The sequence below is a fragment of the Hippoglossus hippoglossus genome, chromosome 11 (assembly GCF_009819705.1).
Source record: "Hippoglossus hippoglossus isolate fHipHip1 chromosome 11, fHipHip1.pri, whole genome shotgun sequence".
Lineage (NCBI taxonomy): Eukaryota > Metazoa > Chordata > Actinopteri > Pleuronectiformes > Pleuronectidae > Hippoglossus > Hippoglossus hippoglossus.
Window position 1 is genome coordinate 12,519,286 of NC_047161.1, and position 13,956 is coordinate 12,533,241.

At 45.7% G+C, this 13,956-nt stretch overlaps 1 protein-coding gene across 2 annotated transcripts; it reads left to right on the plus strand.

The window, feature by feature from the left end:
* Window positions 1–42: 42 nt before the first annotated feature.
* Window positions 43–6,778, plus strand: LOC117770853 (polypeptide N-acetylgalactosaminyltransferase 15-like). 2 transcript variants are annotated; one of them, XM_034600625.1, is made up of 13 exons: window positions 43–215; window positions 342–459; window positions 1,727–1,866; window positions 1,978–2,508; window positions 2,610–2,776; window positions 3,158–3,362; window positions 4,368–4,535; window positions 4,742–4,859; window positions 5,303–5,497; window positions 5,612–5,743; window positions 5,867–5,968; window positions 6,054–6,197; window positions 6,290–6,778. In XM_034600625.1, the coding sequence occupies exons 3-13, from the start codon at window positions 1,841–1,843 to the stop codon at window positions 6,479–6,481; spliced, it is 1,980 nt and encodes a 659-aa protein (XP_034456516.1). In that variant the 5' UTR covers window positions 43–215; window positions 342–459; window positions 1,727–1,840; the 3' UTR covers window positions 6,482–6,778. The 2 variants fall into 2 exon arrangements, with proteins under 2 accessions (XP_034456516.1, XP_034456515.1); XM_034600624.1 differs by having other exon boundaries at window positions 43–459.
* The last annotated feature ends 7,178 nt before the right edge of the window (window positions 6,779–13,956 follow it).

Here is a 13,956-nt window from a genome sequence, read left to right on the forward strand (position 1 = left end):
ATAATCTCTCTCTCTCTCTCTCTCTCTCTCTCTCTCTCTCTCTCTCTCTCTCTCTCTCTCTCTCTCTCTCTCTCTCTCTCTCTCTCTCTTTGTGTGTGTGTGTGTGTGTGTGTGTTGGAGGAGGATGCGTACGAGTACTTGTCGTGCCTTCTCATTACGCTCTGGCTTCCAGTTGGATGGTGGAATGCAGGACTGGACCCTGGACCTCGCAGTGTGTGTGTGTGAGTGTGTTCTCTTGGTGTTAATGTGCGTGTCTGAAAATGTGCTGGCAGCGGACACTTGACTCCAGTGTGTGTGTGTGTGTGTGTGTGTGTGTGTGAGTGTGTGTGTTTTGGCTGCAGGATGGAAACATATGGGAGTGTTCACTGTGCGCAGCCCTGGAAATACGTGAAAACTGCTCCTCTTCAACACGGAGAGCTTATAAACACATTCCCACCAGAACGCAGGAGTCAGGAGCAGGTCATCTCTCACTCTTTCTCCCCGTCTCTCTCATCTTTCATGTCTCTCCTTCATTCCCACCCTCTTTACAACACCTTCATCTTGCTCTCTCAGCCCCCCTCCCCTGCTCTTTCAACTCGTCCCTCTGTCTCCCCAGGTGCCCCCCCCCCCCCACCTCTGTATAGTGTAATCATAATCCTGAGGAGCCACCCTGCCCTGTCATCCCGAGCAAGGGGGAGGTGGGTGTCTTTGTGTGTGATGGGAGGAAGGCAGGGAGATACAAATACCACCCACTGCAGACAAGTCACCACCACCCAGGAATAAGTTGAGTCTGGCTGCAGCCCCTCAGAGTTTCCTGTCAGAGGGGGGGGGGTCTTTATTTAGAGATGGGATGAAAAAACAGTAGGGAGGCTGCAGTCTGACCTCACGTTGGCCACCAAGCATAAAGAAAATATCACCCTGGATCAAGTATTAGGAAAGTATTAGACACTGAAACCCTGACGTGACTGTTGGGTGTTTCCCCCTTGAACTCCTTGTTTACAATGTCACATTTGCAGTGGGATTATTCCACATCACGACAAGAACACCACTGTGATGTTTTCCACTTCTCAAAAGACAAAAAAAAAACTCAGGCTGGGACGCACGGGGCGCTTTGTCCGCACTCGGTTGAAAAACAGGAGCCCCGGCTGCCAAGATCTGCTCCGGAGAACCAGCGGAGATCGAGGCTGAGACCCGCCCCGCTTCCAGGCACCGACAGACGGTCATGGGACCTCGGGGCCCGTCGCCAGCTGGCCGGAGAGAGCGCGTCTTTGATGTGTGACGCATGGAGAGACGCCTGCTCCACGCACACACACACCCTCTCTTCCTCACACGCACGCATAAGGAAATATATTTAAAAAACACACTGTCTCATTCCACAGCAATGTGCTCTTATTTATAACCCACTGGTCGAAAACACTGAGGGTTCGAAACAGACCTGCGCCATGTGGCCCTTAAAAACACTTGGAATAACTTTGGGGATTTTTGGGATTCCGTGCATGTCATCGTAAAACTAACCACTGACTTCCAACATGAGCGACATTCAAATTCATAAAGAGATTTGTTATTGCAGAAATGCAACTTTAAACCCGTGCTTGTTTTGTGCGTTCCTGGGGATTTGTGGGGTTTAATCTTTTAGGAGCTGGTACAGGATGCGTGTGAGGTTTGGCTCCTCGAACTGCAGGTGTAGAGCAGGTGGATGTATCAGGTGCATTTGGCAGCTGTTATCTGAGATCTCATCTCTGCGCAGGCTTTAGGACCCGCGGGACGAGCTGGATGAAAGGTTAAAGTCTGCGCACCTCCACCACAGAAGTGAAGGGTTTGTCCTGAACTTGCCTTGGCTCGTCACCCTGGCGCTCCATGGATGCAGCTCCACTCCTCACAGAGCCGGTGAATATGGGCGACTTTTTTCTTTTTCTTCACTTTGGTGAAATGCAATCCACTTCAAAGTTGAAGCAATGCTCGGCAGCTCTGCGGGGCTGAGTTCTGTGCGCTCCCCAGCATGAGGCTGTGCAGAGCTACTGCCCGGAGGAGGATGCTCTGCCTCTGGCTGCTGCTCCTCGGTTTCGCCCTGGTCACCCTGACGCTGTCGGACCTGTTGAACCGCGACAAAAGCCCCAGCCATCCGAATCCCGGACCTCCTCGTCGCCCCCTGCAGCGGTCCCCGAGTCCACCGGACCTGGAAGTCATCGTGGACTCCCGGGACCCTGCCCTGGAGCTCGGCGTCGACCTCTCCCCGCTAAAATCTTTCCAAGAAGACCAGCTTTTATTCGTGCCAATGCCATCCACGCAAGGCACCGGGAGCGCGCCGCAGAAGAAGGGCAGCTACAAGGTGCTGCTGCCCGGAGCGTATAAGGACAACATCGCTCCTGCGCCTCCGACGCACGGTGAACTGGGCCAAGCGGTGCGGCTGCCCCTGGAGGGTGTGGAGAGGGAGACGGAGGTGGCCGCCGTGATGAAGTACGGATTCAACGAGGTGGCCAGCGAGAGGATTTCACTGCATCGCGGGCTGCCCGAGTCGCGCCATCCTGGGTGAAAACCGCAGAATAAACAAACACATTCTTCTCTGCAAATCCATTTTGGTGACAGAGAGGGAAGTTGTAGCCTTGACGGTGCGTCTCTGTCCTCAACAGGTGTCTGGGGGAACAGTACAGCGAGTCTCTGCCGTCCGCGAGTGTTGTTATATGTTTCCACGACGAAGCCTGGTCCACGCTCCTGCGCACCGTGCACAGCGTCCTCAACACTGCGCCCAAACAGCACCTGCACGAGGTTCTGCTGGTGGACGACCTGAGCCAGCAAGGTATACCCAACACATCCATCCATCCATCCATCATTCCATCATTCCATCATTCCATCATTCCATCATTCCATCCATCCAGCTATCATCCATCCATCTATCCATCTATCCATCTATCCATCTATCCATCTATCCATCTACCCATCTATCCATCCATTTATCCATTTATCCATTCATCCAACCATCCCCCATCTATCATCCATCCATCCATTTCTCCACCCATGTACATTTGAATCAGATTTGATATGTTTGAAAGGTCCTATATAAATAAAGTTGGAATTATCCATCCATCCATCCATCCATCAATTTATCTATCATCCACCATACATCCTTGCATTCCCTCTTGCTGACCACACATTCTCGTCTTCGCTGTGCACTCCTCAGGTCACCTGAAGACTGTGCTGAGTGAGTACCTGTCACATCTGGATGGGGTACGTTTGATTCGCAGCACCAGGCGCCTGGGCGTCGGTGGGTGCCGCACCCTGGGTGCTGCCAGGGCCGCAGCAGAGGTCCTGGTGTTCATGGACTCCCACTGTGAGTGCCAGAAAGGCTGGCTGGAGCCACTCCTGGAGAGAGTGGCCCAGGACAGGTAACCATAACCCTACTCACTCCAATGATATCTATAACCTAATAATAAGTGCAAGATTCTTATTATTCAATTCCACGATTCCCCAATAATCACAAGAATATGTTAAATGCTAAAATAAGAAGTTAAGACAGGTACGATCCATCCAGCTGTTAACATTGTCTGCTTGTTTCTCCATTATTTTCTGCTGTTTGACAGTTGACACTTGAGCTTGGGCTCAGAGTTATCAGTTGTCTTTACTCAGGAGTAAACAGGGGTCTACATGTGCTGTGTGTGTGTGTGTGTGTGTGTGTGTGTGTGTGTGTGTGTGTGTGTTTTTGTGTGTGTGTGTGTGTGTGTGTGTGTGTGTGTGTGTGTGTGTTGTGTGCGTGTATCCAGCTCCCAGCTCCCATGATTGGGCTCCAGTCTTGTGTCTCAGGCCGCCTGCAGCGTGGCTCTAATTAGACTCAGTAATTAGGCTGAACTCTTTAGTCTGGAATCTGCAAACACTCAACTCTCTCTGCCACATATCTGACCCCTCTCCCGTGTCTCGTTCTCTTTCTTCCCCCTCTTTAATCTGTTCTTTTCATTTCCTCTGAGCGTCACATCACACACATATACGGCCTGTTAGTGGAAATATTATAGCAGATATAAATGTGCCATATGTGAACCAGAGCAGAGCCCAACAGAGGACAGTGCACATATTTGAACTTTGATTCTGATCTGAGGCACACACACACACACACACACACACACACACACACACACACACACACACACACACACACACACACATTGATCAGATTACGAAACATTTCTTGGTGACTGCAGTCTGACTGAATGATAAGTGAGGATGAGGAATGGTGAAGGAATGTAAATGTTCTTATTCTTCCAAATGTCTGACTTTCAGCAGCACATTTACTCTTCACACCATCAACCTCCTTCTAAAGTTACTTTACTTTATAAAAAATGACTTATTTGAAGATATATATAAAAAATGACTGTTATAAATGTGTTGTCTCTCTGCAGGTCCAGAGTGGTGTCCCCCATCATGGATGTGATAGACTGGCAGACCCTTCAGTACAACGCCACCCGGTGGCCGGTTAGGGGGGTGTTTGACTGGAAACTTGACTTCTTCTGGGAATCAAACCTTCCGCTGCCAGACAAGGACCCAGACTCGGCTGTGCAACCTTTACGGTGTGTTTAACAAAGACAACATAATCATGGCTGGGGCTTGAGAAAACCCCCAAGGACAAGCAGCAATTAGATCTACTTTAGCCTGGTTATGTTTATAGGTAGAGAATTGACCTTAAGCTTAAAAGAAAATGTCGAAAGGGTGTATGTATGTGATGGCTCTTAGTGGCCAGATGCTGTGAAGTTTACCTTTTTGTTGACTGTGACAGGACTCCAGCGTTGGGAGGAGGCGTTGTGGCTATCGACAGACATTTCTTCCAAAAGATAGGAGCCTACGACCCGGGGATGCTGCTGTGGGGAGCGGAGCAAATTGAGCTGTCAATCAGGGTAAAGTAAAAATGGATTAATGATCAGTTCAGCAGCTGAACTCCAGTTCTCACGCTCGCACAGGGCAGAGAGATGAAGTCACATACTTTATTTCAGGGATTCTCACACCCTGAGTGATTTGGTTGCCTTCTGTCAGGGCCTCAGGAATGTTGTGCTGGGACATGATGCCTTTTGCAAACGGAAATCTCAGGTTGAAGGTCTGGGAATGTCTTGGCCGGTCGGCGAAAGCACAAGCGTGAGAGCAAAATGTTACGAAACCACTTACTTGACAAAGGAAACATGCAAAGTGCAGATACTTGTAGAGAAAGTATAACCTTTACTTTTCAGTCTAAAAATCATGAAACATTTTCTACAAATACTTATTATGTATTTAAGGTAATAAAGGTTTTATTCTAATGAAAACTGCAGGGCTAAAAGGCTGTTTTCTTTATTGTTCATGTTAGGTGTGGTCATGCGGGGGCTCCATGGAGGTGGTCCCCTGTTCACGTGTGGCCCACCTCATGCACCACCACCTGCCGTACCGCTTCCCAGACCAGGAGCTGCTCCAGAGGAACAAGATCCGCATCGCAGACACATGGATGGACACGTACAGGAAGATTTTCTACAGGAGGGACACGCTGGCTCATTTCATCAGGCAGGTGTGTGTGTGTGTTTGGTATGGGGAGGGGGGGGGGGGGATTTGCTCATAGAGATTGGTGCATGGGTGAGTGTGCTGAAAAGCTCACCACACACAATGTCTCTCTTTGGCACAGTCTGAGAGCCCCAACATCACCGAGCGTCTGCGGCTGAAGAGGAGTCTCGGCTGCAGGAACTTCCACTGGTACCTGACGACAGTTTATCCACAGCTGTACGTCCCACAGGACAGGCCTGCACTGTCAGGCGAGGTAACACACACACACACACACACACACACACACACACACACACACACACACACACACACACACACACACACACCTCAGTGGTGGCGTGACCGATTGATGTGTCTTATTTGTGCGTGTCCAAAGCTGTATAACGTCGGCACTGGCAGCTGTGCAGACTACCCTCGAGGGCAGGGGGCACAAGGTGGGCCCATGAAAACGGCACCGTGCAGTGGGACGGGCAGCCAGGTAACCATGACTACAGATTTATTTAGTGGTGAAAGTGCGAAAGAGACAGATGTGACACAGATGATGATATCTCTTGCCACCGCAGCACTGTGACCTAAACTCTGAGGGTGAAGTGCGGTGGGGTCCGATGGGGGCTCTGTGCCTGGACTCAGACGGGGAGAGGGTGGTTCTCTCTCCCTGCCCCACCCACAGGCCGACCAGCAGCAGACTCCAGTGGAAGTTCATGAAGGCAAGGCAGTATTTTGTCGTGCACTTTATCTGATAACGTTGACACTGCCATGCAGGTCGTTTGACTGACGCAGTGTTTGTTTCCTGCTTCAGCTCAACGGCCAACTCATCCACCAGCAGTCTCAGTTGTGCCTGGAGGCTGTAAAACAAGTAGAACCCCCGCAGAGCAGGCCCAGGGAGGTCAACACCCACATCAGCACAGGGGGTCTCCTCCTGCGCCCCTGCACCCATCACCCCAAACAACAGTGGCACTTTGAGCAACTGGTGGCACCTAAAGGTGAATGATACAGAAAAACCTCAGAAGGACCGGTGGATTGGCAAGATGTGAATCCTGGGCAGATATTATCAAATATTTACTCTGCACAGCAGCATAAAGTGGCTTCTGCCCTCAATGAGATGGTGTCGAAGAAGATACAAAATATAGTTGTTGCCACTAAACGTCTATGTTCCTGTTTTAAGGATTGCAAATAGCATTTATTTTGTTAAATAATAAAAAACAAATGATCTATTAGTGATATTCATCTTCATATCTATTATTGTATTGTGTATTTAATAATGTACAATATTAAAAACATGTAGATAAAATGATCAGAAATCATCTGTTTTGTTTTAAATTCTTTCATTTGTAAATTCAAGTGTAAATGTTTTTTAAAAAATAAGTTTTAATATTTCGAAAGACAGAATCACATTGAAAACCACTCTATTGTAATGAATTGAGTTCTGGGTCATGGCCACCGTCCCACAAATTTAAGCTCAGACAAAAGACAATCCCCCCAAAAAAACATGTCTTATCCGCCAAAGTTGTTTTAGTTAGCCTTGTCGACTTCAGTGGGTTCAGCTAGCTTCTCAGAAAAGACTAATTTCTTTAACAATGAAAAATAGTTAGACTAGTTGATATGAGAATAAAAACCTAGAATTAAAGCACGCAGTTTTGATTTCCAATGTCAGATATTTAGTTTAGTTCCAAATAAGGGGGATTTTAATGTTAATGTTGCAGCATACAGTGACATTTTAGACAAAAACATGTTTCTGACTTTGTGGAAACAGTTTGGGGGTTAATGGCATTTTGCACAAAGTGGAGGCCATGACATGCACAGACATTTTCACACCTAATCTGCTGTCACCAGCAGAGGGAGCCACCTACTTTCATAATCTACAGCCCCAGTGGATCACTTCATTTCCCTTGTGATGCTCTCGTGAGGATTTCCATAAAGAAGTGTGTTCTTTATGTGGTTGGAGCTACTATACAGTCACACTACTATGTGGCAGTGATGCACATGTGACCCAGGGGTGTGGCTACGCTCTGTAGCTGCGTAAACTTCCAGAAAACATGTTTTTATGTTAATCTATCTAATCCACAGCCCGTAATAAAGGTGAAAGTGTTATTTGATCTTAAGGTTATGATGGTGAACAGCAGACAGAAGAGGCCCTGAACCTGTCTTCAGTAACTCGACTGATGGCCCCCAGGCAACCAGCGCTAATAACTGCCTATACTCCGTCACACAGTAATGCTCTTCTTAACCCATGCTGCACTTAGCCCAGTCAAGTACACAGCACCTTTTCAATAAAACCCAGTCATACGTCTGCAGCTCCGAGGCATAGGTCAAAGACAACATGTTGTTGATTAGCATGTTTTTATCCCGGTTACACAACCAACGGATACTGAGCTGCTGGTAAAGACGGGACACATCTCTCTGCTGTGGGTCTTCAGCAGAGGACAAGAGGTCACAGGGTCAAAGGCCGTTGGGGTTTCACACTTCTGTAGAATATGGTAAAATACAAAGGATTTTCAGATGCTCAGTATGTGTGATTGCTGCTGACAATAGTTTTTATACAGCGCCCTACAATAAAACTGAGCACACCCCCGTGCAATATATGTCAAAACGGTGTCATCATGCAATAGTTGTGCTATTTTAAATTTAAAGTGAAGGGTATTTGATGTTGTCTATAATTAAAAGCAAACAGGTTAGATATGAAATTAAATATGGTCTCTTCTCCTCAAGTACAACTTGAATTGAAAAAGTGAGTAAACCTGCGACCACTTCAACAACTTGTGATTTACAAATAAAGATATTTATTAGATTATTAAAGAAGCTACAAATACTGCTACTTCTCCAGTTTTGGACACAAGATCATTGGTAGATTACTGAACATAAACCGCTGCTGGATGAACCATACTGCTAATAACAGAAGCCTTGCTTTGACTATATTAAAAAATAGACTTGTTAGTGACTCGGCACAGTGTTGATTGAGTCAGTGATTGATGAGTGTGAAGGACATTGCATGAAGTCAACCTCTACTCACTCTACTGCAAGATTAAACTTTGCCAAAGAGCACGAGAAGAGACCTGATGTATATCTGCAGCACATTCTTTAAAAATGAAACCAGAATAAAGTCACTGCATTTCTTTCTTTGTGAATCCCTCTGTACTAACGTCTACACCAGGAAACATTTACTTATTTGATGAAAGAATGATATTTTATGTTAATTACCATGTTTATTTTCATCTTGTCATGCTTCCAGCCCCGTGGCAGCTTGTGGAAAGGGTTACAACTTCAGAACATATACGAGTTTATAATGAGGTCAGACTTAAAAAAATAAAAGGACCAAGTTTTTAAAATTTCCTCTCGACATAGGTAAGTGGTAAAAACTTTAAACTTGCCTGATGAAGCTAAAGTAGCTGGATGTGGTTAATGAAACTCTTTCAGGCTGAGGTGCACTGGGAGAAAGGTAAAGTGGGCCATTGTGGGAGCAATTAGACCCGTGTGTCAGACGAGTGCATTATTTTCAATCTGAGATATTTCACTAGAGCACCATGACAGCTCAGACTCCAGTTTCCCTTTACCATGTTGAAACTCACTGAAGCAGTGGATACTCAGATTAGCTTTTTTCCCCCTTTCTCACAATGAGACTAATAACCAAACTGAACCCCATAATAGAGCTTCATGTTCAGATTTATTAGGCTTATTCCATTCAACCCAGCATTATGAGTTCACACTGTGGTAGTTATGACAGTGTGGCAGTGCTGCTGACTCAATGGGACAGCCCTGACTCATGCTTAATGGGCTTCATCACCACTTTCTCTAGGTTGAAACTTGCTGCACCTGAGTGTGAGAAAGGACCTGAGACTGTAACCTCCTGCTGTCAGCCCTGTTTAAAAACAACATCACGCTACCACACGTTATATGACTCTGGTTTATATATGAGTATGAGAGGATGTCAATCACTGAGGTCCCTGTGAAGTCAACAATTAGTCATGTCAAACACAATGGAAAGCCAATAGCATTTTTCAGCATGTGTGTTCAAGTAATATACTACATGTGTGATAATTGAACGACATTCAGTTCGGCACATGCGGCCGCCAAGGCCCAAAAGTCCTCCTACATTCAATCAAGCTGCACCAAGTTGCACACACTCATAGACATAAACTTCCTAAATATGACAAATTTTCTTCATCAAGATCTATGAATTATTATCTAAGAAATCAACGAAAATGTTGGAAAATCGCCCTGTCTCGCAATGTTAAAGAAAGTGATAAAGAAAGATCCTGGATCCTGGATCCTCACCAAAATGTTATGTTTTTTCCCCCGACTCATACTGCATCCTTCCACCGAGTTTCATGGTGATCTGTCAACTACGTTTTGCACAATGTTGTTCACAATCCTACAAACAAACCAACAAACAAATGGACAGGGGTGAAAACATAATAACAAAATGTAATCACACAAATACCTTATGCAGTGGGAGCCATTACATTTCTTTGAAGGCGGACATGTATTTAAGACTCACAGTTTTAGTAACTGATTCTGTAATTTATTCAAAAATAGAAGAACATGTGGGGGAATGGGAGAGCAGGCAGGCAGGAGCTTCAGAGATATAGAGGACATTTGAATCTTTAAGGAATCCATCTTTAAATATCTATTTTGTTTTAAATTTCAAGAAATGCTGAGATGAGATGCTGCTCCAATCTTTTTTTAACTTTTGTTAGTACCTGTCATTTTTCAAGAGCTAACCACTATATTCGTGCTTATTCTTCATCCCTCCTCTTCCCCGCCATCCCCTCCTGCAGGTACACAAATAAACACACACATCTTCCCCAGAACCCCGGTGACTCAGATGGATGTGAGCTGCTGCGGTGCAGGAAGCGACCGCCCCTTGATGAAGATCCATGGTGCTATTCCACCCAGGACAGAGGTGGCTGTACTTCTACTGTGCCTGTGCCTCAAAGAGCCTCGGGTCTTGCACAGACACGGTTGTTTCCAGTGATTTGTAATGTGCTTGTTGTGCAATTAGGTCTGTGTGGATAGGCCGCAGGAGCTGGCGCTGACACTTAGCAGAGATTAAACACGTTCAAATGTGACAAAAAAAACAAATACTTGGCTCACGGCAGCAATTAAGATAAGGCACAAAAACGGCTTTGGAACGTCTCATTTAGAAAGTTCCCGGTGACACAAACACTTTGTCTCCCTTTAGATTCTGACTCACTGTCTCAGCGACTCCGTTTATTCTGTAACACATTATATGAGGTAGTTAAAAACTGCTCTTTCGGGTCAAAGAAACACATTAAGGATTGTTCTCTTGAGGAAATGTATTTCTTACACCTCCTCTTGTCTTTTTGGACTGGCTCTCGAAAGCGGATCTACGCGTATGGTTGATCTGAGGTCAACATAAATGGTTATAATGGTGAAAATGTGACTTAGCTTTAAATGTTTGCCCTAAACTGAATTAATAAAGTCACATTTTTCAAAAAGTGAATTAGACACACGGGAATAACTTGAATCTGCCCATGACTCTTCACTAGTGCTGGACCTCTGGATGTTGCCTCTTGAACATTGAACTGTGGGACAATACTGATGATGACGCCGTGACCACAGCCGCTGCAGGTTAAGTGTTTACACATCATGTGACCTGCACTTTAAACTTTGGCCTCTACATCAGCTAATAAAACCAGGCCAGCACTTGTTGTGGTGACCTGGTGACATCCACAAACCTTTGAAACCACTCACTGTAACAGTAAAACAAACATACTATTACATACAACAATCTAAAGGCTGTTTTAATTTGTATTTCTGCTTTTTCTTAAATGTTTGAACAGACTGGCCTTTATTTCCAATGGCTTTCTCCGATCCATTTTAGCGACTCTGGATTTGAGTCAACAAACATGAATTATGGAAAAGATTTCCTTCAATATGTATCACAGAGAGAGATCCTGAATATTTTAGTCTGGCAAACAGGTCTAAAAGTGGTATGATTCATTTGTACGACATCATTGTGGGCTCCAGTGGTCGAGCGGGTCGTCCACTAACCAGAACATCAGCAGTTAGATTTCAGTCTCCCCCCCATTCTGAGTGCCGAAGTGTCCTTGGGCAAGATACTGAACCCCCAAATTAAAGCTTTTAATGGTCATCCAGTCCTGAAAAGCTCAATGTAAAAACTAGAGTGGCACTGTGAAGTACCTCCGCCAAGGCCCAACAGTCATTTTGATCTGCACCAAATTGCACACACTCATAAATATCAGTCATCTAAACGTGCCTGATTTCATCAAGATCCATGAAAATGTAAATAAAAAACCCCATCTCACAATGTTAAGGAAAGTGAAAAAATCTTCCTGGATGACCTGGATCCACAGCACAATTTAACGGGCTCTTTCCTGACCCATACTTCATCCTTAAGTTTCGTAGAAATCCGCCATGTAGTTTTTTGCGTAAACCGTCTTACAATAAAAAAAACAGAACTAACACGGACCAGAAAGATTTATGTGGCCAATATTGTGTCTAAGAGGGTCGAGCCAAAAAAGAGGATGTAAAAACACAACACCTTCATCCCAATAAAAGTTTCATTAAAATATTAGATAACCCTTTAATAAAAATGGGCCCCTATTGGCCGGGCCTCTGGGCGAGAGTAAATACAGTTAAGATGATGCTGTCTCTCTCTCTCTCTGTTCACCGCTCTGGACAAACGTTCACATGACATATGTTTATTCATAAATATATGAATCTGTCTAAAAGGTGTGGTGTATAAACCACGCAGCCTTTAAGCGAGCTGGTAACCTGGGCCTCGCATTTGAGAGTTAAGCTTTCATCTCAGTTGGCGCCAAGCGATCGCTCAGAAAACGAATTGGGGTTCACAGACATTTGGAAGAAACGCACGCTGAGACCCGCCGCCCGTCTTACCAGGTAGTTGAGCGTTTTTCAGGTTATGAGATGGTCTTTGATGAGATGCTTGAAAAGAAAAAGCTGAAGAACTTTGCAGTACATAGTGTCCAGCTGCGTGACAAGGTTTTTTTAATGTTGTCAGGTGATCACAGACGGAGAAAGGCCTTCTTCCCTCACACCAACACAATGGGAGGCAACTCACGAGCTCTACATGGCGGCGGCCCTCCTGTGTGCTGCTCAGAAAAAATTCCACGCTGCTCTCCGACAGGTGAGCAACAAAAGAAGTAACTCATCAGCCGCCGCAGAATCCTCGCTTGATGAGTACAACCCGCACCTCTACGAGAAGAAGCCACCATTAATCTCCACTTTTGACATGCGCATTGTTCTGCTGCCTCTCCCACCACCACCACTTGTACCACAGCAGCCAGGGGAGAGGCCCACACTCATTTATCAAACACACACCATGTCCTGCAAGCTTCCCCTCTCTCCCTGCAATGCAAATACAACTGTTTGGATGTGCAACAACAAGCCCCAGAGTGGAACAGATGAATGTAAAGCCCCATGTGTGGAGAGGCTCTTCCATATTTTACATGTGCACTCTTACACATGAATGTAGGCATAGACACTAACCAACACATGTATTCAAACACAAACATAATGTGTCTCTGGTTCAGCGCACAGCTCGGCCTCTTTCCTGGGAGGGGGGGGGGGGGGGGGGACCAGCCTATCAGAGCTCAGAGAGGGGCTGAATGGAGGGACCACACCACAGCAGGCTGGTTTCACCATATCTCCATTATGTCCGCAGGAGATGAAAAGAGAGGAACGGGCAGATTTTCTTTACCTGAGAGAGAAGTTCTGGGGTGAAGGACAAGTGGAGAGGCTCCTTTCACACGTCTTAAGTACTCATTTGAATGGGAGTGCAAGTGTGTTTGTGTGTGTTTGGATGAAAAGAGCGCAGAACAGGGGTTGAATAGTTGCTGTATTTGGGTCAGGGCCATCATCAGACCATGTGGATGGAGTGAATTAGGCACATGTGCAGACCCACAGCAAGAGAGTGAATATAAAACACAGAGTTAAAAGTATGTTAATCATGAAAACGAATGCTCAGGTATCAAATCGGTCCACTTCCCTGCTGCTTTTAGCATTTCTGTGGGATTCTCCCCCCTCTTTGAGTCTCTCTTCTCCTCTCCCCTGAGCCGGACTCAAAAATTTAATCGAAAAAATCCTAAGTGGAAAAGAAGAAAGCACGGGTTAAAAGGAGGGAGGCAGATGGGCCTCAGTTTGCTAATGACTGATAAAGTGGGAAAGTGAATAAAAGATGAGTTTGCTAGCAGGTGGATAAAAAGATGCATAAACAGCCAGGCTGGGATTGTCTGTACAACATTAAATATGGATGCGGTCCTCAAGACCCAGGGCTAAATAACAGCATTTCCACAGATGTGCTGGAGGTGCTGCTAAATACACAAATCATTCTCTCTCACAGACACACACACACACACACACACAGACACACACACACCGCCCACCTGCAAGTATCCTCTCAGTAAAACACACAAGAAATGGTCTGAGGGGGGAATATTTTGACAGTGTGTTCTTTAAATTCAT

Coding starts and splice junctions, on each gene's coding strand:
- LOC117770853 (XM_034600624.1), top strand. CDS start 1,841: ATGCAGCTCCACTCCTCACAGAGCCG. Junction 4,536..4,741: donor TCGGCTGTGCAACCTTTACG/GTGTGTTTAACA, acceptor TGACTGTGACAG/GACTCCAGCGTTGGGAGGAG. Junction 5,498..5,611: donor TGGCTCATTTCATCAGGCAG/GTGTGTGTGTGT, acceptor TCTTTGGCACAG/TCTGAGAGCCCCAACATCAC.